Here is a 26,421-nt window from a genome sequence, read left to right on the forward strand (position 1 = left end):
TATCAGGGCTCTCTAGTCTATTCCATTGGTCTATGGGTCTGTTCTTGTGCCAGTACCAAATTGTCCTGATTACTGTGGCTTTTAGGTAGAGCTTGAAGTTGGGGAGCATAATCCCCCCACTTTATTCTTCCTTCTCAGGATTTCTTGGCTATTTGGGGTCTTCTGTGGTTCCATATGAATTTTAGAACGATTTTCTCTAGTTCATTGAAGAATGCTCTTGGTATTTTGATAGGAATTGCATTGAATCTGTAGATTGCTTTCGGCAAGACTTCATTCTTTTTATGGCTGAGTAATATTCCATGAGTGTGTTTACCACATCTTAGGGAACCAAGTTGATCTTCTGAGCCTGGCTTTGAAGGCATCTGAATGCTTGTTCCCTTTGACTCCATGACTGCTCCTCTCTCTTCAATCCTGGTCCCTGAAGATGCAGGTTTTCCTGCATGTGGGGCTTGCATTCAGGCATTTAGCTACACCTCAGGGGCCCTTAGCTTCAGCTTTCTCCAAAATTTTTATCTATCCTTTACAATTAATTTAATTCCACCTCTTCCTTTCACCACCTCTTTCTTGTAGCTTCATCCACTCCCTTCCTCTGCTCATATATGATTCCACACATCAGTTTCTGCCATGTGTTTGCAAAGCCCCATATTGATAGAGTGAAAGATAAGAAGGGGTCTTCTCCCTAGCTGGGGACAAGGAGCCCTGAGGTTGGGGGGTCGTCCTGGTTTAATGAGGACTGGCTCTCTGACCACAGGGAAGACTTCAGTGTGGTTTCCCCAGGGGTAACATCAGGGAAGTGGGAGTATCTGCCTTAAAGTGAAGTGTGGTGCTTAAATGGAACAAGATATGTCAATTACTTAATGGTCTTATTTGGAACAAGCCATTGCCAGTTGAGATTTGAGTTTCTTGACATTTTGAGGCAGGCCTCCAGACGACAACTCTAGGACAGCAGGGACCTTCTCTGTCTTATCTGCTGTTCCACCTCCAGCACTTGGTGAGTGATTGTCACATAGTAGGTTTTAAATATGTGATTCTGACCGGCTGAGGCAGTGGTGCTTTCTCCTCTTGATTCTAGAGGAAGTGAGGCATTTGGTGTTAAGTCAGAGGAGTCTGTCTGAACAGGACATTCATGTCAAAGAGGAGTGTACCCTGGAGGATGCACCAGTGAGACCAGAAGAAGCAAGAAGACACTTAAAGTCTTTGTGCGGTGAGTGGACATGACCTTTGTGGACAAGCTGAGAGCAAGGCCGTGGCAGGGAAAGCTGCTGGCTGGTGTTGCTGAGGTCGTGCGTGTGCGTGGGTTGGGTGTCCTTCACGTGCGTCAGCGACTGCAGCGGCTGCTTGGGCCAAAGCAAGCACTACTCACTCTCCCTTGCATGGCCTACTTGTTACTGTTGATCCTCTTGCTTTGTTTGATTTTTATTTTGTGACTTATAAGATAACCTTTATAACCGTAGAAGTTCTACATTTGTTTAAGAAAATTTGGCAAATGTAGAAAAGTATAAAATGAGCAGGTAGAATAGTGCTAATTCTACCACCAGGATGGTAGACACAACCAGGATACAACAAGGATTGTCATATTTTGGTTATCCTATTATGGCAAATTCCTTTGTTTTTATTCTAAGAATTTTCTTTTTAAACATAAATGAAATTATCGAAATATTAGGGTTAGGGTTAGGGTTACATACATAGAGATACATAATTTTGTATCCTGAGGTTAATATGTCATCACATGCACTTTTCCTATTTCCTTAAAAACTTGCCATTAACTTCATTTGTAGTGACAACATAATTTCATCTGCTGGTAGTACTGTAATATGCTTAGCCATTTGCTATATAGATGGGAATTAAGGAATCTTGGGAGTGTCTTCAGGTTTCTTTAATGTAAGCAGTGCTAAAGTGGACAGTTGAATAGATAATAAGATTTTTTTTCTTTGTGGGAAATTATATAAGAAACTAGAGGCCTCCTCTTGCTTCCATTTTCCAAGTAATCATAATTAGTCTGTTTTATTCATTCATTTACTCACTTATTACTAACTAACCTTGTTTGTTTATTTCACTAACTTTTCCCTCTTTCACCTATTTCACCCATCAACCCGCCCCCCTCCCCTAGGGCAACTACCAGTCTGTTCTCTGTGCTTATGAGTCTCTATTTCAGTTTTGTTTGTTTTGTTTTTTAGAATCCACATGTAAGGGAAACCATATGGTATTTGTCTTTCTCTGCCTGACTTATTTCACTTAGCACAGTGCCCTCCAGGTCCATCTATGTTGTCACAAGTGGTAAGGCTTCGTTCTTTTTATGGCTGAGTAAGATTCCATGTGTGTGTTTACCAATCTTTATCCATTCATCTGCCAATGGACATTTAGGTCATTCTCATATTTTGACTATTGTAAATAATGTTACAGGAAACATAACAATGCATATATCTTTTTGGATTAATGATTTTGGTTTTCTTTTTTTTTCAGGTTAACTCCCAGAATTTAATTGCTGGGTCATATAGTATTTCTATTTTTAGTTTTTTGAGAAATCTTCATACTGCTTTCCATAGTGGCTGTGACAATTTGAAATCCTACCAGCACTGTGGGAGGGTTCCCTTTTCTCTACATCCTTGCTAACACTTGTTACTTGTCTTTTGGATGGTGGCCATTCTGACTGGTGTGAGGTGTTAATTCCATTGTGGTTTTGATTTGCATTTCCCTGATGATTAGCAATGTGGAGGATCTTCTCATGTCCATTGGCCATCTGTATGTCCTCTTTAGAAAAATGTTTATTTAGGTCCTCTTTCCATTTTTTAATTGGATTGTTTTTTTGGTGTTGAATTGCATTTCTTTATGTATTTTGGATATTAGCTCCTTATCAGATACAACATTTGCTAATCTGTTCTTTCATATAGTAGGTTGCCTTTTCATTTTATTGACGGTTTCCTTTAATGTGCAGAAGCTTTTTAGTTTGCTGTAGTCCTGCTTGTTTATTTTTGTTTTTGTTTCCCTTGCGTGGGAGATGTATCCAAAAAAAAAAAATTACTAGTGCTGATGTTCAAGAGTTTCATGCCTCTGTTTTCTTCTAGCAGTTTTATGGTTTCAGTTCTTACATTTAGGTCTTTAATCTATTTGAGTTTGTTTTTGTGTATGGTGTAACCAACCTTCCTGAATGTTTACCACATACCTGGCCTTCTGTCTTGGGACTGGCATAACAAAATGTGAAAGGGTCCTCATTTCTTAGTGAACTAGTATGTAACAAGAAGTTTGGAGTCATTTACTAATAAATATTATCAGGTTTTCATGCAGGAGACCCTGAAACTTTTTCCAAGGACACCAAGGAATATGAAAAGCAACAAAAAGCAGAAAATCTTGGCTCAGTTCGGTAAGGATGGACCCATGATACTCTGGGGAGTGGGAATGGAGCCCCTTCTTGTATTTGTCGTGTATATTCCCACCAGGAGTCATGTAGATTGTTAGTAACTTCAATTAAGGCAGGAGATAATGCAATCCAGGTGAATTGAAAGGAACAGAAAGAATGCTTGTGTTTATGGGTACATCAGACACCAGGCACTTTGCTTTTGCATGCATTAGTTTTTCTCATTTAATCCTTGTAATGATCACTTTTTGAGGTGGTATTACTATCTCCATTTTCTACACAAGGTAACTGAGTTGTTAAGTGGTTTGCTGAAAGTTATGAGACTAGAATTCTTGAGAATCATGGGAGTGTTGGTAAAGCCACGATCCTAGTCCATACCTTTATATTACTGAGTCCCCAACTTTTCTTGCTGAGAGAGCAATTGCTCTTGAGGCCTCCTGTAGCCTAAGAAGGGTTTGGAGAAGAAGCTTCCTTGGATTCTGTGGGGACTAGGGATAGAACTGGAGGACCAACTGGTGGTTTGGAGGAATGGGATGGGGAGAACCAAGAGAACGTGTAATTAAAAAGTCTTGATTTTTTAAAAAATGTTTTTTGCATTGAACTTATAAATTAATTTGGGAAGAACTGACATTTTTACGTTGTGATGTTCTCCCATCCATGATCATGGTATATCTTTTCACCTAATTCAGCTCTCTCTGAATGATTTTTAAGTATTAATCTTTTTCTTCCTATAGATGTTGTATGTAATTCCTATAAATGAATTCCTTGACATTTCAGAGTTATAGGTCATTTATAAAGATTATATTACTTTCCATCATATATTCTAGTTGGTTAGAAATTGACAGTACAAGTGTGGTCTGCAGACCAACTGCACCAGCATTACTGGGAGTTTGTTAGAAATGTGGAATCTCAGACCCACCCCAGGCCTACTGAACCATAATCTGCATTTTCTTAAACAATAGTTTCAGGTGATTCATATGCATGTTAAAATCCGAGAAGGAGTGGGTTAGAGAAATGGAATGTCATTTAAAAAATTTTTCTCTCATTTAGGTCCAGTTAGATTCTTAGATATGGTCCCTGATTTCTCACTCCTTCATTTTATTTTCTATGAATTTTCTAGATGGAGTATTTCAGGAAGACCAACTCTATCTTTGGACAAGACATCCATGATAGAGAAGAAGGAATTACTTGAGAGTTCATCTCTTACCAACTTAACGAATGTATTAAAAAAGCAAAAATTTCAGAGTAAGTTATTAGAGGTTTTGGAATTTTATAATTAGACTTGGAAGAAATAGAAAAATATGTCAAGTTCAGAATACTTCAATGAGAGTCTTTGATATCTGACCAAATGTCACTCAGAAAAAATAAAACTACGTATACTTTTAACTGATTCATTTTATTTCACCTCATCCATCCATCCTTGCCATGCCTACCGTCTGTCCATCCCTGCCATCAGTCCGTCCCCATCACCCATCCATCCATCCACCATTCCTGCTATTCACTATCCATACACCTATCCCTGACACTTACCCACTCACCCATCCATCCCATCTCCCCTCCATCCTGTCACCCACCCATGCATCCATCGCATCCCATCATTTACCCTGTCACATCCCTTTCACTCCACCGATATTTTTGTGCTCCTGATTCGTGGTGGTTGTTGGGGGAATAATATGGGGAATGTGAAAATCTCTAATGTCAACTGGAGTCTTTCAAACAAATCATTACAATTCTGTGAGAAAGATGCCGTGGGAGGGGTAGGTATGTGGTGTGTTGCAGGGGCATAGGAGGTAGGTGGTATGGAAATACTTCCGGGATATGGTGGAACTAGGAAAACAGCACCCCAGGTTGAGGGGTGTTTCTGCAGAAGCATGTCATCTAGGGACAGACTGCTGAGATCTAGGGTCCTCAGAATCCCCTCAGTCTACTCCGCCTAGATCTCTTCTCCAGTTTCCCAGCATGCTGTTGGGTTTCTGTGTGAGGTGAAGGTTCTAGGGCTGGGGCACTTGCCGCCTCTTGGGAGGGCCCACTTCTCATCTGTTCAGCTGTGACTGCTACAAATTGTTTCCTTAACTTGCAAAGAGCTGGTTTTTCCTGGTTCTAGCTCAGCACTCTGAAGCTGCAGAGAGAACAGAATGGCTGAGCCAGGCTCTCCGCTGTGTGTTGGAGCCTCAGTCGAATAAAACTCATTCCCATTTTTAAGGCCTTAAAAGACTAGTCCACATTTCATATCTGAACACCTTCAACTTCCTGAGCTTTGTCCAGATTAAACATCCTCATTCCTTTGTTTTTAAGCATTTTATTTTATTTTTTTCCAAGCCAAACTGTGTCCAGCTTTATTAAAGATACTTTTCATAAACAGAGTATTTCAGGCAGGACATGGGCAGACAGTTGCTAACAGTACACAATAACTTTCGAACTCCCTTTTCAATGGACTACCCAAATCAGGAAGCCTCTATAAAACCCAATGAAGTCTTCATTTGATGCTCTCCATACGGAAAGTTTAGAGTGAGGGTTGACATTTCACCTTTAGCATGTTGTTTAACAACTTTTCACAAGCCGACCCTGACTTTCAGGAAATGAAACGAAAATGGCAGAATTATCAATCTGAAGATTCACAATCTAAAGGAACCGCTGCTCTTTTGAGGGATGCCATCTCAGTGGTGGCACCAGAAAGTCCAGATTGCCTGGCCTACTAGTAACCAAATTTTGGGGTCAGATCCCTGGGTTTAAGGGAGTCAAGTCTATGTTGAAGGCAGAGGGGGAGGAGAGGACCTAAAAACGAATTTTAGTTTGTCTATACCACAGGGCATTTGTGGCAGGTGACTAATGTGTGTCAACATCGAGAAATCCCTCCTCATGGGAGCCAAGAGGAAGTCTCTCAAAACTAGAAGGGAAAGGTGTGTTTCCCCTCACATCAATCCAGGTTTGGAGACATTCTGTTGGCGGCATATGCCCCTCCTCAAAAAACAGCAATGAAGTGTTCTGTGTGCTAACAACATAGCTTAAAAAAAAGTAAAACAAAATTCGGCATTTTTATAAAACTTGATAAAAAATAGTATTTCGAACTGTACAGTCACCAGAAGTACAGAGTTATCAAAAATGCACACTTCACCTGGCATCTTCAGCACCTTCAGCTGTCTGTGCCTAGTCTGTTTTGGCATCCCCATTTTCTGCAGGGTTAGTCCCTTCTTTGCAGGGCCCTTTTTAGGCTTGGGCTCTGGCTTTGGAGGAGCAGGGTTAGCAGATAACCGGTTGGATCTGCTCTGAGGCTCGTCCTTCACCTTTACCTCCCTTAGCCTCCGCTTCAGCCTTTCTCTCAGGCATGGTGGCGACCGCGGCGGGACGTACACGCCAGACGCGTGGGTACTGCAGCGCGCGGGCTTTGGTTCGTCCGGGGGCGTTCTCGTCTCTTCTTCTTCACACTGCACCGTTTTTTAAGCATTTTAATAAGATTTTCAAACCATTATTTTATTTTGAAATATAGAAAAGCACACAGAAAAATATAACAACAATATGCCCACAACTTAGGAGTTATTTTGCCCTATTTCCTTTTTTCTAAAGAAAGAAGCGATTTCCCGTACAGTGTGGGGGCCCTTTTGCATCCCGTGTCTCACGCTTCCAAGCAGCAAACCTTGTCCCCACAGCCGCTGCTGTGCCCCCTCCCCGCCACCCGCTTTCCCCCCAGTCACACAACATTGTAATGATTTTTGTTTTTATGAGTTACCGAAATGATTTCAAACTGTACTTATCCTCCTGTGACTTGCTCTTTGCATTCAACTTGATACCTGAGATTTTGCTGGTGTCGGTGTGTGTAAGCGCAGCCCCTTCATTCTGACTTTTGCAGGGCGCCCCCTTAGGTGCATGTACCGTCCCTCGTCCAGGCAGCCCCTGCTTCTCCACTTCACCACCTGTGCTTGGCAGTCGGGGGCTTAATTCCTGATTCCTAGTGGGCACTTGCATGTGATTATTCTATTCCTGTTTTTTTATTTTTCTGTTGGGTTTAAATTTTTTTTCTTCTTGATCCATACATAAGCATTCGTGGGTAACTGCGTTCGTTGTCGGTTACATTTATTGTAGACGTCACAGACTGGGGTCTGTAACTCAGCTTTTTACTTTTTAGCATCTTGTTTTGCACATCAGTTATTAACCACTCCTTTCCAGTTTGTACTTTTGGGTAATGTTTAAGCCTCCTTCATCCAGATGTCAGTATTATCTCCTATGTATTCTCCTAATGATTTTGAAGTTTTTGTTTTCTTTTTTTTTTTTTTTTTAAATAATTATTTTTTATTGAAGGGTAGTTGACGCACAGTATTACATTACATTAGTTTCAAGTGTACAACACAGTGGTAGAACATTTATATACATAATTCTAGGTTCCAGCTATCACCCTACCAAGCTGTTACAATATCTTGACTATATTCCTTATGCTATACATTACATCCCGGTTACTTATTTATTTTACCATTGGAAGTCTGTCCTTTTTTGTTTGTTTGTTTGTTTGTTTGTTTTTGTGAGGGCATCTCTCATATTTATTGATCAAATGGTTGTTAACGACAATAAAATTCTGTATAGGGGAGTCAATGCTCAATGCACAGTCATTAATCCACCCCAAGCCTAATTTTCGTCAGTCTCCAATCTTCTGAGGCATAACAAACAAATTCTTAGATAATGAATAAGTTACATGGTGAACAGTACAAGGGCAGTCATCACAGAAACTTTCGGTTTTGCTCATGCATTATGAACTATAAACAGTCAGTTCAAATATGAATACTCATTTGGTTTTTATACTTGATTTATATGTGGATACCACATTTCTCTCTTTATTATTATTTTTTTAAATAAAATGCTGAAGTGGTAGGTAGATACAAGATAAAGGTAGAAAACATAGTTTAGTGTTGTAAGAGAGCAAATGTAGATGATCAGGTGTGTGCCTGTAGACTATGTGTTAATCCAAGCTAAACAAGGGCAATAAAACATCCACGTATGCAGAAGATTTCTCTCAGAACAGGGGGCTGAGGTTCTAAGCCTCACCTCTGTTGATCCCCAATTTCTCACCTGATGACCCCCCTGCGACTGTGCCTGTCTTAGGTTGTTCCTCCCTTGAGGAATCTTACCCGTCTCTGGCTAACCAGTCATCTTCCGGGGCCATACAGGGAAATGTTAAGTTGGTAAGTGAGAGGGAAGCCTTATTGTTTGAAAAAGTTAGCTTTTTACTTCTTTGCATATTTATGCCCTGTGGCTTCTATGCCCAGCATTTGTCTTGAGGTATCTTTACCACTTGGAAGAATTATGATACTTGGTAAATTTGATATGAGGCACTAATTCTATTTAAGGGTTGTAATTAGGAAGGAAGAAGAAAAGCTATAGAAGTAGCAGGTGGAAGAAAACATGGGAAGATTGATTATTTCTTTGACATATCTTCTTGTAGAGTAACTTCAGCATGTATAGGTTTTAAGCTACTACTTAAATTGCGCACACACATTAACATAATAGGAGTATAGTTACATAACCAAAGCCTACCTGTAATTACCAGCCATCTCCAGTGAAACCAAGAAAACCAGTTAGGCACCTTAGGCATTTGTGAAAACTTATCTATGATATGGTGGATATTGTCCAACTGAACTTGAACAGTCTGAGAGAAATCAGACAAATTAAAACAACCCATTCCTGGGGACTGTTCACATGCCATATGTTCTTTTAACAGTAAATAGTCTGTAGTTGTAAGAGTTTGGAGCGCTACAATTTGCACTTCTCCAAATTCTTGGTTGAATTCCAACAGTATAGATCCAGTCAAATTTGTTGTTTTACTGTATGCACAGGCCAGCTTAGATATCTCCTTCCTCATTCCCATGGCAAGTCCAGGAACCAGTGGGATGAATGCAGCTACAACTGCAGCATAGCCTGGATCTTTGTTGGGGTTTTTTGATGATCATCTTCTGGCATGAGTCTTCCAGAGAGTGCAGATGTTGGAAGTTCTTTTTCATATCGTATCTTAGTTCATTTTCAGGGTAGCCCAATTAGGCTTTGATCCTCTGTATAAACACAAACAGACCCTTTGCCTACACTTTTATATGCCCTTTATACCCTGTGTAGAACTCGTTGGAGGTTACCACACAGGAACTGCCCTTTTTTTTTTATTTTTACTTTGTTTTTGGTATCACTAATCTACACTTACATGACGAATATTATGTTTACTAGGCTCTCCCCTATACCAGGTCTCCCCTATAAACCCCTTTACAGTCACTGTCCATCAGCATAGCAAAATGTTGTAGAATCACTACTTGCCTTCTCTGTGTTGTATAGCCCTCCCTTTTCTCCTACCCCCCATGCATGTTAATCTTAATAACCCCTATTTCTCCCCCCCTTATCCCTCCCTACCCACCCTTCCTCCCCAGTCCCTTTCCCTTTGGTACCTGTTAGTCCATTCTTGAGTTCTGTGATTCTGCTGCTGTATTGTTCCTTCAGTTTTTCCTTTCTTCTTATATTCCACAGATAAGTGAAATCATTTGGTATTTCTCTTTCTCCGCTTGGCTTGTTTCACTGAGCATAATACCCTCCAGCTCCATCCATGTTGCTGCAAATGATTGGATTTGCCCTTTTCTTATGGCTGAGTAGTATTCCATTGTGTATATGTACCACATCTTCTTTATCCATTCATCTATTGATGGACATTTAGGTTGCTTCCAATTCTTGGCTATTGTAAATAGTGCTGCAATAAACATACGGGTGCATCTGTCTTTCTCAAACTTGATTGCTGCGTTCTTAGGGTAAATTCCTAGGAGTGGAATTCCTGGGTCAAATGGTAGGTCTGTTTTGAGCATTTTGATGTACCTCCATACTGCTTTCCACAATGGTTGAACTAACTTACATTCCCACCAGCAGTGTAGGAGGGTTCCCCTTTCTCCACAGCCTCGCCAACATTTGTTGTTGTTTGTCTTTTGGATGGCAGCCATCCTTACTGGTGTGAGGTGATACCTCATTGTAGTTTTAATTTGCATTTCTCTGATAATTAGCGATGTGGAGCATCTTTTCATGTGTCTGTTGGCCATCTGTATTTCTTTTTTGGAGAACTGTTCAGTTCCTCTGCCCATTTTTTAATTGGGTTATTTGTTTTTTGTTTGTTGAGGCGTGTGAGCTCTTTATATATTCTGGATGTCAAGCCTTTATCGGATGTGTCATTTTCAAATATATTCTCCCATACTGTAGGGATCCTTCTTGTTCTATTGATGGTGTCTTTTGCTGTACAGAAGCTTTTCAGCTTAATATAGTCCCACTTACTCATTTTTGCTGTTGTTTTCCTTGCCTGGGGAGATATGTTCAAGAAGAGGTCACTCATGTTTATGTCTAAGAGGTTTTTGCCTATGTTTTCTTCCAAGAGTTTAATGGTTTCATGGCTTACATTCAGGTCTTTGATCCATTTTGAGTTTACTTTTGTATATGGGGTTAGACAATGGTCCAGTTTCATTCTCCTACATGTAGCTGTCCAGTTTTGCCAGCACCACCTGTTGAAGAGACTGTCATTTCGCCATTGTATGTCCATGGCTCCTTTATCAAATATTAATTGACCATATATGTCTGGGTTAATGTCTGGATTCTCTAGTCTGTTCCATTGGTTTGTGGCTCTGCTCTTGTGCCAGTACCAAATTGTCTTGATTACTATGGCTTTATAGTAGAGCTTGAAGTTGGGGAGTGAGATCCCCCCTACTTTATTCTTCTTTCTCAGGATTGCTTTGGCTATTCGGGGTCTTTGGTGTTTCCATATGAATTTTTGAATTATTTGTTCCAGTTCATTGAAGAATGTTGTTGGTAGTTTCATAGGGATTGCATCAAATCTGTATATTGTTTTGGGCAGGATGGCCATTTTGACGATATTAATTCTTCCTAGCCACGAGCATGGGATGAGTTTCCATCTGTTAGTGTCCCCTTTAATTTCTCTTAAGAGTGACTTGTAGTTTTCCGAGTATAAGTCTTTCACTTCTTTGGTTAGGTTTATTCCTAGGTATTTTATTTTTTTTGATGCAATTGTGAATGGAGTTGTTTTCCTGATTTCTCTTTCTGTTGGTTCATTGTTAGTATATAGGAAAGCCACAGATTTCTGTGTGTTGATTTTGTATCCTGCAACTTTGCTGTATTCCGATATCAGTTCTAGTAGTTTTGGGGTGGAGTCTTTAGGGTTTTTTATGTACAGTATCATGTCATCTGCACATAGTGACAGTTTAACTTCTTCTTTGCCAATCTGGATTCCTTGTATTTCTTTATTTTGTCTGATTGCCGTGGCTAGGACCTCCAGTACTATGTTAAATAACAGTGGAGAGAGTGGGCATCCCTGTCTAGTTCCCGATCTCAGAGGAAATGCTTTCAGCTTCTCGCTGTTCAATATAATGTTGGCTGTGGGTTTATCATAGATGGCCTTTATTATGTTGAGGTACTTGCCCTCTATTCCCATTTTGCTGAGAGTTTTTAACATGAATGGATGTTGAACTTTGTCAAATGCTTTTTCAGCATCTATGGAGATGATCATGTGGTTTTTGTCTTTCTTTTTGTTGATGTGGTGGATGATGTTGATGGACTTTCGAATGTTGTACCATCCTTGCATCCCTGGGATGAATCCCACTTGGTCATGGTGTATGATCCTTTTGATGTATTTTTGAATTCTGTTTGCTAATATTTTGTTGAGTATTTTTGCATCTACATTCATCAGGGATATTGGTCTGTAGTTTTCTTTTTTGGTGGGGTCTTTGCCTGGTTTTGGTATTAGGGTGATGTTAGCTTCATAGAATGAGTTTGGGAGTATCCCCTCCTCCTCTATTTTTTGGAAAACTTTAAGGAGAATGGGTATTATGTCTTCCCTGTATGTCTGATAAAATTCCGAGGTAAATCCATCTGGCCCGGGGGTTTTGTTCTTTGGTAGTTTTTTGATTACCGCTTCAATTTCATTGCTGGTAATTGGTCTGTTTAGATTTTCTTTTTCTTCCTGGGTCAATCTTGGAAGGTTATATTTTTCTAGGAAGTTGTCCATTTCTCCTAGGTTTCCCAGCTTGTTAGCATATAGGTTTTCATAGTATTCTCCAATAATTCTTTGCATTTCCGTGTGGTCCGTCGTGATTTTTCCTTTCTCGTTTCTGATACTGTTGATTTGTGTTGACTCTCTTTTCTTCTTAATAAGTCTGGCTAGAGGCTTATCTATTTTGTTTATTTTCTCGAAGAACCAGCTCTTGGTTTCATTGATTTTTGCTATTGTTTTATTCTTCTCAATTTTATTTATTTCTTCTCTGATATTTATTATGTCCCTCCTTCTGCTGACCTTAGGCCTCATCTGTTCTTTTTTTTCCAATTTCGATAATTGTGACATTAGACCATTCATTTGGGATTACTCTTCCTTTTTTAAATATGCTTGGATTGCTATATACTTTCCTCTTAAGACTGCTTTTGCTGTGTCCCACAGAAGTTGGGGCTTAGTGTTGTTGTTGTCATTTGTTTCCATATATTGCTGGATCTCCATTTTGATTTGGTCATTGATCCATTGATTATTTAGGAGCGTGTTGTTAAGCCTCCATGTGTTTGTGAGCCTCTTTGCTTTCTTTGTACAGTTTATTTCTAGTTTTATGCCTTTGTGGTCTGAAAAGTTGGTTGGTAGGATTTCAATCTTTTGGAATTTTCTGAGGCTCTTTTTGTGGCCTAGTATGTGGTCTATTCTGGAGAATGTTCCATGTGCACTTGAGAAGAATGTATATCCCGCTGCTTTTGGATGTAGAGTTCTATAGATGTCTATTAGGTCCATCTGCTCTACTGTGTTGTTCAGTGCTTCCGTGTCCTTACTTATTTTCTGCCCAGTGGATCTATCCTTTGGGGTGAGTGGTGTGTTGAAGTCTCCTAGAATGAATGCATTGCAGTCTATATCCCCCTTTAGTTCTGTTAGAATTTGTTTCACATATGCTGGTGCTCCTGTGTTGGGTGCATATATATTTAGAATGGTTATATCCTCTTGTTTGACTGAGCCCTTTATCATTATGTAGTGTCCTTCTTTATCTCTTGGTACTTTCTTGGTTTTGAAGTCTATTTTGGCTGATATTAGTACTGCAACCCCTGCTTTCTTCTCACTGTTGTTTGCTTGAAATATGTTTTTCCATCCCTTGACTTTTAGTCTGTACATGTCTTTGGGTTTGAGGTGAGTTTCTTCTAAGCAGCATATCGATGGGTCTTGCATTTTTATCCATTCTGTTACTCTGTGTCTTTTGATTGGTGCATTCAACCCATTAACATTTAGGGTGACTATTGAAAGATATGTACTTATTGCCATTGCAGGCTTTAAATTCGTGGTTACCAAAGGTTCAAGGTTAGCCTCTTTAGTATCTTACTGCCTAACTTAGCTCGCTTATTGAGCTGTTATATACACTGTCTGGAGATTCTTTTCTTCTCTCCCTTCTTGTTCCTCCTCCTCGATTCTTCATATGTTGGGTGTTTTGTGCTGTGCTCCTTCTAGGAGCGCTCCCATCTAGAGCAGTCCCTGTAAGATGTTCTGTAGAGGTGGTTTGTGGAAAGCAAATTCCCTCAGGTTTTGTTTGTCTGGGAATTGTTTAATCCCACCGTCATATTTGAATGATAGTCGTGCTGGATACAGTATCCTTGGTTCAAGGCCCTTCTGTTTCATTGTATTAAATATATCATGCCATTCTCTTCTGGCCTGTAGGGTTTCTGTTGAGAAATCTGACGTTAGCCTGATGGGTTTCCCTTTATAGGTGACCTTTTTCTCTCTAGCTACCTTTAACACTCTTTCCTTGTCCTTGATCTTTGCCATTTTAATTTTTATGTGTCTTGGTGTTGCCCTTCTTGGATCCTTTCTGTTGGGGGTTCTGTGTATTTCCGTGGTCTGTTCGATTACTTCCTCCCCCAGTGTGGGGAAGTTTTCAGCAATTATTTCTTCTAAGATACTTTCCATCTCTTTTCCTCTCTCTTCTTCTTCTGGGACCCCTATAATACGGATATTGTTCCTTTTGGATTGGTCACACAGTTCTCTTAATATTGTTTCATTCCTGGAGATCCTTTTGTCTCTCTCTATGTCAGCTTCTATGCGTTCCTGTTCTCTGATTTCAATTCCATCAATGGCCTCTTGCATTCTATCCATTCTGCTTATAAACCCTTCCAGAGTTTGTTTCATTTCTGCGATCTCCTTTCTGGCATCTGTGATCTCCTTCCGGACTTCATCCCATTTCTCTTGCGTATTTCTCTGCGTCAGCATGTTTATGATTCTTATTTTGAATTCTTTTTCAGGAAGACTGGTTAGGTCTGTCTCCTTCTCTGGTGTTGTCTCTGTGATCTTTGTCTGCCTTTAGCTTTGCCTTTTCATGGTGATAGGAATAGTCTGCAGAACTGGGACGAGTGACGGCTGGAAGAACTTCCCTTCTTGTTGGTTTGTGGTCCTCCTCTCCTGGGAGAACAGCGACCTCTAGTGGCTTGTGCTGGGCAGCTATGTGCAGACAGGGTTTGTGCTTCCTGCCCGGCTGCTATGGAGTTAATCTCCGCTGTTGCTGTGGGCGTGGCCTGGCTCGGGCAGCTGCTCCAAAGTGGTGGAGTCGCGTTGGAGCAGGAGCTGCTGGGAGGCTATTTATCTCCGTAAGGGGCCTCCCTGCTCCCTGCAGCCCAGGGGTTAGGGTGCCCAGAGATCCCGGATTCCCTACCTCTGGATTAAGTGACCCGCCCTGCCCCTGTAAGACTTCCAAAAAGCACCCGCCAAAACAAAACAATGACCACCAAAAAAAAAAAAAGAAAAAAAAATTTTTTTTAATTAAAAAAAAAAAAAAGTTTTTAATAAAAAAAAAAAAAGGTGGTTGTTCGTTTTTCTTTATTCTCTGGTGCCAGCCTCAGGCCTCTGCTCACTGGTCTTTCTGCCCTGTTTCCCTAGTATTGGGGTCCCTATCCCTTTAAGACTTCCAAAAAGCGCTCGCCAAAACAAAACAGCAAAAAAGCAAAAAAAAAAAAATGGTCGCGCGCTTTTCTTATGTCCTCTGGCGCCCAGCCTCCAGTGCCCGCTCACTGTTCTTGCTGCCCTGTTTCCCTAGCATCCAGGGCCCTGCACTCTGGCCCGGGTGGCTGGGGCTGGGTGTTCGGTAGTCCTGTGCTCCGTCTCCCTCCCGCTCTGCCTATTCTTCTCCCGCCGGGAGCTGGGGGGAGGGGCGCTCGGCTCCCGCGGGGCCGGGGCTTGTGTCTCACCCCCTTCGCGAGGCGCTGGGTTCTCTCAGGTGCGGATGTGGTCTGGATATTGTCCTGTGTCCTCTGGTCTTTATTCTAGGAAGGGTTGTCTTTGTTATATTTTCATAGATATATGTTGTTTTGGGAGGAGATTTCCGCTGCTCTACTCACGCCCCCATCTTCCGCCCCTCCAAAGTTTTTGTTTTCTACCTTTAGTCTGAAGTTTATTTTGCATAAGGCATCAGGTACCTGAAAGTTTCATTTGTCTCCAGATGAATAATATAATTAACTGACTAGTCCATCCCTTCCCACTGATTTGAAATGCCACCTCTGGCATCTATTAAGTCCCCCCAAGCATGCGGATCTATCTCTGGGCTTTCTAGTCTGTTCCATTGGTCTTTATGTCATGGACCGATAGCTCATGGTTTTAATTGCCACAGATTTATATGTCTTGTCACCTCCCTTTTCTTGATCTGAGCTTGTCACTGAGCTCAGCGTTCTCTGTACCTTTGCTCATTTATCTTCTAACACACACCCTACAAGGCAGGTGTTGTTGCCCCATTCAACAGATGAGGTAGTCAAGGCTCAGAGTGGTTAAGACACATTCCTAGGATTATACTTTTGGAAGGATGGAGCTGGTGCTGGAACTTTGCTGGTTCAGCTCCAAAGCCAAACTTCACCCTACAGTGTGGTTAAGAGCTGACCTGGAGAAGAACTTTGATATGTTGTGGGGCAGTCAAGACACCCTGTACTCTCTGCCTGCTTATAACTGACTGGTCTGCCATCCACACGTAGATACCTCTTCTTACTGCTGGGAAGGGGCAGCACAAAGACCCTCTGCCTCCAGGATCTCCCAGACCCTTCCTGAATCTCTGTGGCATGTACACACCCGCAGACTGCAGCCTGGATGTGAGATCCTCATCACACTTATGTCCTTCCTTTGATTTCACAGTCAAATGGAAGGAATCAGAGAGGAAAAGGAAAAGCCAGAAGAGAGTGAAGACGTCTGGAGCAGAAGAGGAAGCTGACCTCAAGCTGGCAGGCTCCTGGAAGCAGGGCGCCTTCTGCATCCAGCTGGCGGTGATGCCGCTCCTTGCAGGTACTGTGCCTCTTCCCACGGCTCCTGGGTGTCCTGTCCCAGGTGGCAGGACGTCCATAAGCAAGATGCTCACGGAGACCAAGCCCCTGCTCTCCGCCACCTAACTTCATGCTCACAGCCATCACAGCCAAGTGGGGCAAATGTCTTTATTATACAGAGGTGGCACAGAGAGGTTAGACACACTGTCTAAGATCACACAGTGAGGAAGCATGAAGTCAGTATTTGAACCCAGTTCTGACTCCAAAATCCAAGGAAATCTTTGAGAATAATACATGTCACTTTTTTTTTTGCTAAATAAGATGCTGTTTTTTATAGATACATTCTTACAAATTTTTACAACATCTAGTAAAGGAAACAAGGAAAAGAAACCAGTATTTACGTACCATCATTTACTTCTCGTGGCAAACCGTGATCCTCCTGTGGAGTGCTTCTCATTGTCTCCAATGAACCTGTGGAGTGCTTATCATTGTCACCCATTTTTTTTCAATGAGAAATCAAAACTCAGAGAAACCAAGTAATTTACCTGAGGTTACACAGCTCAGCAGCATGATTCTTCTATGTTGTGAGGTCTGTTACAATTTGCAAACTAGGTTTCCTACCATTTCAAAAATAATAAATAGGTGTATCTATAGGTTTTGATAATGAAAAGCTCAGAACATAATTTGGGTAAAATTATGTGACTTCATTTTTTTTAGTGTAATATATGGGGGAAACCCTCTTTTTCTTTCTTTTCCTTTTTTTAGAGGGAATAATTTCAAACCCATCTCCTGGTTTCTTTGGCCATCAGGGTGCCCATGTGCCCTCTACTGGCCAGTCTGCAGAAATTCAGGCTTGGTTTTTTTCTGAGCTGGAACCTGACTGCATGTGTGTAGGATAAAACCCCAGAAAGTCAATACTGAGTACCGCAGGGGCCCAGAAAAATCATAATCTCTCATGAGCTCTTGGGATGATGTCGATATGTTTTGAGGAAATACACTATTAACTTTTTATTTTGCATTTTTAAATGGATTTTTGAAAATAAGCTTCCACCTAAAGCTGGACCTTTAGCTTTCCTGCTAAGATCTGAATCTTTTCTGGAGAAGTGAATTTGCAGGGACTCTTACCTGCTCTTATGCTGTGCTCCAGGACGACCAGGCCTCCTACACAGCGATTGCCTGCTCCTGCTTGGAGCAAATGTCTTGGGTGATAGGTCCTTGAATCCCAAAGAGAAATTAGTGTTCCTCTAGGTGGGTGAGCTTTGGAGACCTGACTTTACGTCTTAATTTTGCTGTGAGGGGAAGGAGAAGCTCAGATGGTCTTGGTCTGCCTGGTGTGACCTTTTCCAGGAGGGTGATGATGCCAAGTGGTGCCCGGGCCTCCCCTCTTTTAACCTGTGCTGTCATAGCCCCGCAATGGGACAGTTACTGCAAGGGCTCCCATTCTGAGCAGAGTTTGTATCCTGGCTCAGCCACTTACCAGCAAGTTGCCTGCTTCCTCTGAGTCTCGGTTTCCTCTTTTGTAAAATGGGGGTGAGAATGCCCACCCCAGGGGGCCATAGTAAGGATCCCATGAGGTGATGTATGTAAATGGTTTCACATGGACTCCGGTTGCTGGTGTGGAGGTGGCAGTGGCTTCTGTCACCTCTGGGCGGGCTGCATGCAGGGCACTGGGCCTCTGGCATGGGAAACAGAAAGATCAGCCTCCTCTCCTACACCGATGTCACGGTCATGGTCGTGGCTGAGAATGGCCTCTCTGCAGGCCAACTGTATGCTTGGTTTGGCCATAACAACGCAGCTTGAGATCAACTGTTCCCAAACCAGCATGGTTATTTTTGGCAATTGTCTTCAATCTCAAGTTAGGCCATAGACTTGTGTCCTTAGTGGTAAATAGTGGTTGGCTGGTGACCCAGTAAGATTCTAGAAAGAGTCTGTGTTTGGGACGAGCTCTCACTTTCAATGCACAGTGGAGGGATCGTACTTAGCCCGGTAGGATGGCTTAGGCCCTGATTCTACCCATCTGTTATTAGCCAAGAGACCGTGGATGATTACCTAACATTTCTGGGCCTCAGTTTCCCCAGTTGTTGAGCAGAGATGAAAGCATCCTGTAGGATGGTTGTGAGGGTTAAAGGGCATCACCACATGTCCCCCTCTGGCAGCTGTAGGTACACAGACCTCACGTGCCCCACCCCGCCCGGCCTCTGCAACATTGGTTCTCAGCTTGGGCATTTGTGGCCCCCCGGGGGCATCTGGCAGTGTGTGGAGGCATTTTTGGTTGTCATAGGTGGGCACAGGGTGCTTTTGGCAATGAATGGGATGCTGCTAAATGTTCTACAATGCACAGGATGGTCCCCACAGCAAAGCATTTGCTGTCCTCAAATGTCTGTGGCACTGAGGTTGAGAAACCCTGCCTTGGAATTAGGGCTGGAAGATGATTGCCAAAAGTCATGCCTACATTTCTGAATGACTTGAGGACATGTTGGCACTGGAGATTTCTTCTAAACTGGGCAACCTTTCATATGAAAAGGCTTACAACCTTGGCAAACACAAATCATAATTAGTCATGGCCTGAAGGAGCTGGCTTCATTGTAGAGAATCAGGGGGCAGTGAGCGTGCCCGCAGGCAGTGCTCACGGCCCTGCAGACAGCTGCACACGAATTGTTCTAGAAGTGACTTCTCTGAGCATAGTGAGAATGGCTTTAATGTGCCCTAGAAATATATTTACAGGCATTTTGAAGGGAATGGAACTGATCTGCTTAAGCACCTACTATGTGCTGGGCAGGGTTCCCAGCACCTTCATATAGATAATTCCTCCTGATCCTCTTAATGCCTGGGAAGTAGGTCACATGACCACTATGAGTCAGAGCTAGGATTTGAACTGAGGCCTCTCTGGCAAAACTGGAGTTTTTTGCTTTTTTTCCTCTACACCAGTATGACTCCACCTGGTGAAGTGCATGGGACCTTTCACAGGAAGAGTATCCCGCACAGCTAACTATATGCCATGCAGTGGCTCGAGTCACCCAACCCTTTCCCTAGTCACTCTATTACAAAAACGTGATGTGGGAGGTGTGTTATGCTGGCCTCGGCTCAGATGCACCGATTATGCTCATATCAATGTCTATGTTTTTCTCATTAGACCACCACCGTTAAAGTGATACCACTGGCCACCAAGTGTGGACCCTGGCGTTAGCTGTTCTTGAACGGGTTCTGTTCTAAAATACTTGCCCAGAGCAACACTCCCCAGGAGAGCTTCCTGCAGTGCTGGAAATGCTCTGTATCCGCCATGTCTAGTCCTGTGGCTCCTAGCCACACGTGGTGACCGAGCATCTGAAGTGTGACTTGTGATGAAGGAACTGCGTTTTCAATTGTACTCAATTTTCACTAAATTTAAGTAGCTACTGGTGGCCCTAGCTACTGTACTGCACAACACAAGCCTCGGGTGGGGTTCTGAGTCACTGGGGCAGCTTTATAACACCCCAGGGAGGAGGCTATACCCCCGACCAAGTAAATCAGACTGTTTGGGGGCAGTACCCGAGCATCAGCATCCCTTACTGTATCCTAGATGGTTCCGGAAATGCCTGCATTCCAAGAGAACATCCAAATTAAATCACAAAAAATAAATTCCCTTGGAGAACTCCCAGGGCCTCAGTTTGAGAAACTGGCCTCTAACATGCTATCCATAGGCATCCCCCAATTTTTTCAAAAACTTTTCTTCCTTTAGCTGTGATTTTATCTTTGGGTCCCCCCAGGCTGCCCGACCCTCTGCTTCTCCTGGGGCGCTCAGGAGTCTAAGGCTGAGTGTCTCCCCCAACCCCCCTGCAGGATGGCGAACGGTTGTGAGTCGTGCCAGAGAGAAGTCTGCCAACGTTTCAGACTGCTTTTTAACCTTTAAAACAGAAGTTCCTATCATGACGGAGGAGCAAAAGCGGGACTTAAACCCCCTGACTATAAAGATCAAGTGTGTGTCCTGCCTGCCGTCACAGCCTGTGCCCGTCCATGAGCTGGAGGTGAGAATGGGCCAGACAGACTCATTCCGGACCTCTGCTTCCCCACGGATTGTCCATGTGTGTCATCGCTAATCCCCCCAGGGACCCTAAGTGAGCTGTATAACCGACCTCCCCATTTCACCATTTAGGATCTCCCAGCAAGACGTGAAAGAGACGAGGCTTCTGGGATTGGGAGCTACCAAGTGCTGAGGTCTGCTCACTACACCACAGGTGTTTTTCAGAGGGAGGTGGTGCTCGTCCCTTCAGAAGGAGCTCCTCCCTTGTCACAGCAGCAGAGCTTACCCAGATGCTCCGTCATTTGAACCAGCCAGGTTTAGCACAACTGTCTATCCTGGGAGCTCCCTTTTTCATCTCCTAGTGGGGTCCCTGTCTCCTGGATTCTACGACTTCCTCTTCTTTTGGCCCTCTGGTTTTGCTGGAGCACATCTTCCTGTAGCTTCTTGAGAAACAGTGGGAGATACTTATGAAATCTCATATGTCTGGAAATATCTTTATTCTACCCTTGCGCATAATTGATAGTTTGACTGGATGGAGTTCCAAGTTAAAAATATAGAGTTTTGAAAGCATTATTCCATTATCTTTTTATGTTTATATTGAACTTTGTATGTGCTTGGTAGTTTTAATTTGTTTCAAAGCTTATAGGATCTTCTTCTTAAACTGTTTAATTATGTATCTTTGTGTGGGTACATTCATATATTATATTTTTATGTTGAAATATAGATTTGTAGGACATTGCAAAGGTGCTACAGAGAGACCTCATGTATGTTTCACCCAGTTTCCTGCAGTGGTCATATCTTATATAACTATAGCATAATATCAAAATCAGGATATTGATACTGGCCAACATGTATATATACTTCTATGCCATTTCATCCATGTGTAGATTTATATAACTTAAGTGTAACTTCACTTAAGACACAGAACTATTCCATCACCACAAAGCTCTCTCATGCTACTCCTTTATAGTCACAACCACCTCCAACCTCCCACCATTCCTGACCACTAATTTTTTTTCCATCTCTATAATTTTATTAATTTGAGAATGTTTTTGTTATGAGTCATGTTCCCTCAAAAAGGTATGTTGAACTTCTAACCACCAGTACCTCAGAATGTTACCTTATTTGGAGACAGGGTCTTTACAGAGGTAATCAAGTTAAAATGAGGTCATTAAGATAGGCCCTAATCCAATATGACTGATGTCCTTACAAAACAGGGACATTTGGACTAAGGACAGGCATATACAGGGGGAAGACTATGTGAAGACTTATAGGGAGAATGCCATGTGAAAAGTGGAATTAAGCTGTCACAAACCAAGAAACATCTGGGGCTACCAGAAGCTGGAACAGGCGAGAAAGGATCCTTTTTTAACCATCTTCATGGGGTGCAAGGCCCTGTTGACACCTTGATTTTGCACTTCTACTTCCAGAACTCTGAGATGATAAATTTCTATTCTAAGCCACCCAGTTTCTGGTACTTTACTATGGCAGCCCTGGAAAATGAATACAGTTATAGAAATGGAAACATCTGGTATGTGACCTTTTGAGATAGGCTTTCCCCCCCCCCCCCACTTCAGCATAATACCTTTGCATTTTGTTGCCATTTTTTTATTCACTAGGTCTTTTAATTTGGTTTATTTAGGCCATTTACATTTAGTGTAATTATTGATATGTTAGAGGTTAAGTATGCCATTTCAATACTTTTTTTCTATCCTGTTTTTTTGTTTTATTTTATCTGCCTTCCTGTGGATTGCTGGAACATTTTTGAATTCTATTTTTATTTATCTGTGATATTTTTGAATGTATCTCTATGTAGATTTTTAGTGGTTACTTTAGCAATTACATTATGTATACATAACTCATCAGTCTACTGGTAAACATTTTACCAGTTTGAGTGAAGTGTGGAAGCTTCATTTTCCTTTTAAATTCTTTTACCCTCTCATTTATAATATAATTGTCTTAAATATTTCCTCTACATAGATTGAGAACCATATCAGATGATGGTATGCTTTTTGCTTCAATTGTTTAGAAAACTCAGGAGGAGGATATTGTATTTACCCATAGCTTTGATCTTTCCATTGTTCTTCCTTCCTTCCTGATGTTTCCAGATATATATTTTTAATTACTTCCTTTCTGTTTCAAGAAGTTTCTGTAGTCATTCTTTTAGGGTAGATATGCGGAAGACAAATTCTCTTAGTTTTTCTTTGTCTGATGATGTCTATTTCTCCTTCATTCCTCAAGAATGGCTTCACTTGATTTAGAATTTGGGGTTGACAATTCTTTTTCTCCTTTTTTTCTTCAGCACTTGAAAAATGTTGTGCCGCCTCCTTTTGGCCTCTGTTTTTTCCATGGTCATTTGAATTGGTTTTTCCCTGTAGACCAGGTGGCATTTTTCTTGCAGCTTTCAAGATTTTTTTCTTTGTCTATGGTTTTCAGAAATTTGACTATGATGTGTCTTGGTGTGGATTTCTTTGGGTTTATCCTGTTGGGTTCACTCAGCTTTTTGAATGCATGGCCCTATGTCTTTGGGCAAATTTAGGGAAATTGCAGCCATTGTGTCTTTGAATACCTTTCTGAACCACCCTATTTCTTCTCTCCTCCTGGGACTCGAAGGACATGACTGTTAGTTTTTTATTATAGTTCAACAGGTCTCTGAAGCTCTGTTCATTTTTTTAAAAATATTTTTTTAATTCAATTTTTAATCATTAATCTACAATTACATGAAGACCATTATGTTTATTAGGCTCCCCCCTTCACCAGGTACCCCCTACAAACCCCATTACAGTCACTGTCCATCAGCGTAGTAAGATGCTGTAGAATCACTACTTGTCTTCTCTGTTGCACATCCCTCCCTGTCCCGCCCCCACATTACACATACTAATTGTAAGGCCCCCTTTTTTTCCCCCACCCTTATCCCTCCCTTCCCATTCTTCCTCCCAGTCCCTTTCCCTTTGGAAACTGTTAATCCATTATTGGGTTCTGTGATTCTGCTGCTGTTTTGTTCCTTCAGTTTTCCTTTCTTCTTGTACTCCACATATGAGTGATATCATTTGGTACTTGTCTTTCTCCACCTGGCTTATTTCACTGAGCATAATACCCTCTAGCTCCATCCATGTTGTTGCAAATGGTAGGATTTGTTTTCTTCTTATGGCTGAATAATATTCCATTGTGTATATGTACCACATCTTCTTTATCCATTCATCTACTGATGGACACAGGTTGCTTCCATTTCTTGGCTATTGTAAATAGTGCTGCGATAAACATAGGGGTGCATCTGTCTTTTTCACACTGGGCTGCTGCATTCTTAGGGTAAATTCCTAAAAGTGGAATTCCTGGGTCAAATGGTATTTCTATTTTGAGTTTTTTGAGGAACCTCTATACTACTTTCCACAATGGTTGAACTAATTTACATTCCCACCAGCAGTGTAGGAGGGTTCCCCTTTCTCCACAACCTTGCCAACATTTGTTGTTGTTTGTCTTTTGGATGGTGGCGATCCTTACTGGTGTGAGGTGATATCTCATTGTGGTTTTAATTTGCATTTCTCTGATGACTAGCTATGTGGAGCATCTTTTCATGTGTCTGTTTGCCATCTGAATTTCTTCTTTGGAGAACTGTCTTTTCAGCTCCTCTGCCCATTTTTTTTTATTTTGGTATCATTAATCTACAATTACAGAAAGAACATTATGTTTACTAGGTTCCCCCCTTCACCAAGTCCCCCCCACATACCCCTTCACAGTCACTGTCCACCTGCATAGTAAGATGCTGTAAAATCACTACTTGTCTTCTCTGTGTTGCGTAGCCCTCCCCGTGTCCCCCACGCACTATACATGCTAATCGTAATGCCCTCTTTCTTTTTCCCCACCCTTATCCCTTCCTTCCTACCCATCGTCCCCAGTCCCTTTCCCTTTGGTAACTATTAGTCCATTCTTGGGTTCTGTGATTCTGCTGCTGTTTTGTTCCTTCACTTTTCCTTTGTTCTTTTACTCCACATATGAGTGAAATCATTTGGTACTTGCCCTTCTCCACTTGGCTTATTTCACTGAGCATAATACCCTCTAGCTCCATCCATGTTGTTGCAAATGGTAGGATCTGTTTTTTTCTTATGGCTGCGTAATATTCCACTGTGTATATATACCACATCTTCTTTATCCATTCATCTACTGATGGACACAGGTTGCTTCCATATCTTGCCTATTGTAAACAGTGCAGCGATAAACATAGGGGTGCATTTGTCTTTTTCAAACTGGAGTGCTGCATTCTTAGGGTAAATTCCTAGAAGTGGAATTCCTGGGTCAAATGGTATTTCTAATTTGAGCATTCTGAGGAACCTCCATACTGCTTTCCACAATGGTTGAACTAATTTACATTCCCAACAGCAGTGTAGGAGGGTTCCCCTTTCTCCACAACCTCACCAACATTTGTTGTTGTTTGTCTTTTCAATGATGGCGATCCTTACTGGTGTGAGATGATATCTCGTTGTGGTTTTAATTTGCATTTCTCTGATGATTAGTGATGTAGAGCATCTTTTCATGTGCCTGTTGGCCATCTGGATTTCTTCTTTAGAGAACTGTCTATTCAGCTCCTCTGCCTATTTTTTAATTGGATTATTTGCTTTTTGTTTGTTGAGGTGCATGAGCTCTTTATATATTTTGGATGTCAACCCTTTATCGGATCTGTAATTTGTGAATATATTCTCTCATACTGTAGGGTACCTTTTTGTTCTATTGATGGTGTCCTTTGCTGTACAGAAGCTTTTCAGCTTGATATAGTCCCACTTGTTCATTTTTGCTTTTGTTTCCCTTGCCCAGGGAGATATGTTCATGAACAAGTCGCTCATGTTTATGTCCAAGAGATTTTTGCCTATGTTTTTTTCTAAGACTTTTATGGTTTCATGACTTACATTCAAGTCTTTGATCCATTTCAAATTTACTTTTGAGTATGGGGTTAGACAGTGATCCAGTTTCATTCTCTTACATGTAGCTGTCCAGTTTTGCCAGCACCATCTGTTGAAGAGACTGTCATTTCCCCATTGTATGTCCATGGCTCCTTTATCAAATATTAATTGACCATATATGTTTGAGTTAATGTCTGGAGTCTCTATTCTGTTCCACTGGTCTGTGGCTCTGTTCTTGTGCCAGTACCAAATTGTCTTGATTACTGTGGCTTTGTAGTAGAACTTGAAGTTGGGGAGCGAGATCCCCCCCACTTTATTCTTCCTTCTCAGGATTGCTTTGGCTATTCAGGGTCTTTGGTGTTTCCATATGAATTTTTGAACTATTTCTTCCACTTCGTTGAAGAATGCTGTTGGTAATTTGATAGGGATTGTATCAAATCTGCATATTGCTTTAGGGAAGAATGGCCATTTTGATTATATTAATTCTTCCTAGCCAAGAGCATGGGGTGAGTTTCCATTTGTTAGTGTCCTCTTTAATTTCTCTTAAGAGTGTCTTGTAGTTTTCAGGGTATAGGTCTTTCACTTCCTTTGTAAGGTTTATTCCTAAGTATTTTATTCTTTTTGATGCAATTGTGAATGGAATTGTTTTCCTGATTTCTAGAAATTAGTTCATTGTTAGTGCATAGGAAAGCCACAGATTTCTGTGTGTTAATTTTGTATCCTGCAACTTTGCTGTATTCCGATATCAGTTCTAGTAGTTTTGCAGTGGAGTCTTTAGGGTTTTTTAATGTACAATATCATGTCATCTGCAAATAGTGACAGTTTAATTTCTTCTTTACCAATTTGGATTCCTTGTATTTCTTTGTTTTGTCTAATTGCCATGGCTAGGACCTCCAGTACTA

The 26,421-nt window shown here is 41.5% G+C and overlaps 1 protein-coding gene and 1 pseudogene across 3 annotated transcripts in view; one reads left to right on the forward strand and one right to left on the reverse strand.

Annotated features, from left to right (window-relative positions):
* Positions 1-26,421, forward strand: part of CFAP92 (cilia and flagella associated protein 92 (putative)) — a 92,784-nt gene that overhangs the window by 16,717 nt on the left and 49,646 nt on the right. For 2 of the 3 annotated variants that reach the window (XM_036911521.2, XM_057506033.1), the window contains exons 5-9: positions 1,073-1,204; positions 3,274-3,361; positions 4,476-4,600; positions 16,500-16,646; positions 20,444-20,628. In XM_036911521.2, the coding sequence (XP_036767416.2) occupies positions 1,073-1,204; positions 3,274-3,361; positions 4,476-4,600; positions 16,500-16,646; positions 20,444-20,628 (677 nt within the window). The remainder of the gene's footprint in view (positions 1-1,072; positions 1,205-3,273; positions 3,362-4,475; positions 4,601-16,499; positions 16,647-20,443; positions 20,629-26,421) is intronic. The other variant, XM_057506034.1, reaches the window with a different exon arrangement.
* On the reverse strand, positions 6,467-6,682 carry LOC118925498 (non-histone chromosomal protein HMG-17-like; annotated as a pseudogene).

This window comes from Manis pentadactyla, chromosome 1 (genome assembly GCF_030020395.1).
Source record: "Manis pentadactyla isolate mManPen7 chromosome 1, mManPen7.hap1, whole genome shotgun sequence".
Taxonomy (NCBI): Eukaryota; Metazoa; Chordata; class Mammalia; order Pholidota; family Manidae; genus Manis; species Manis pentadactyla.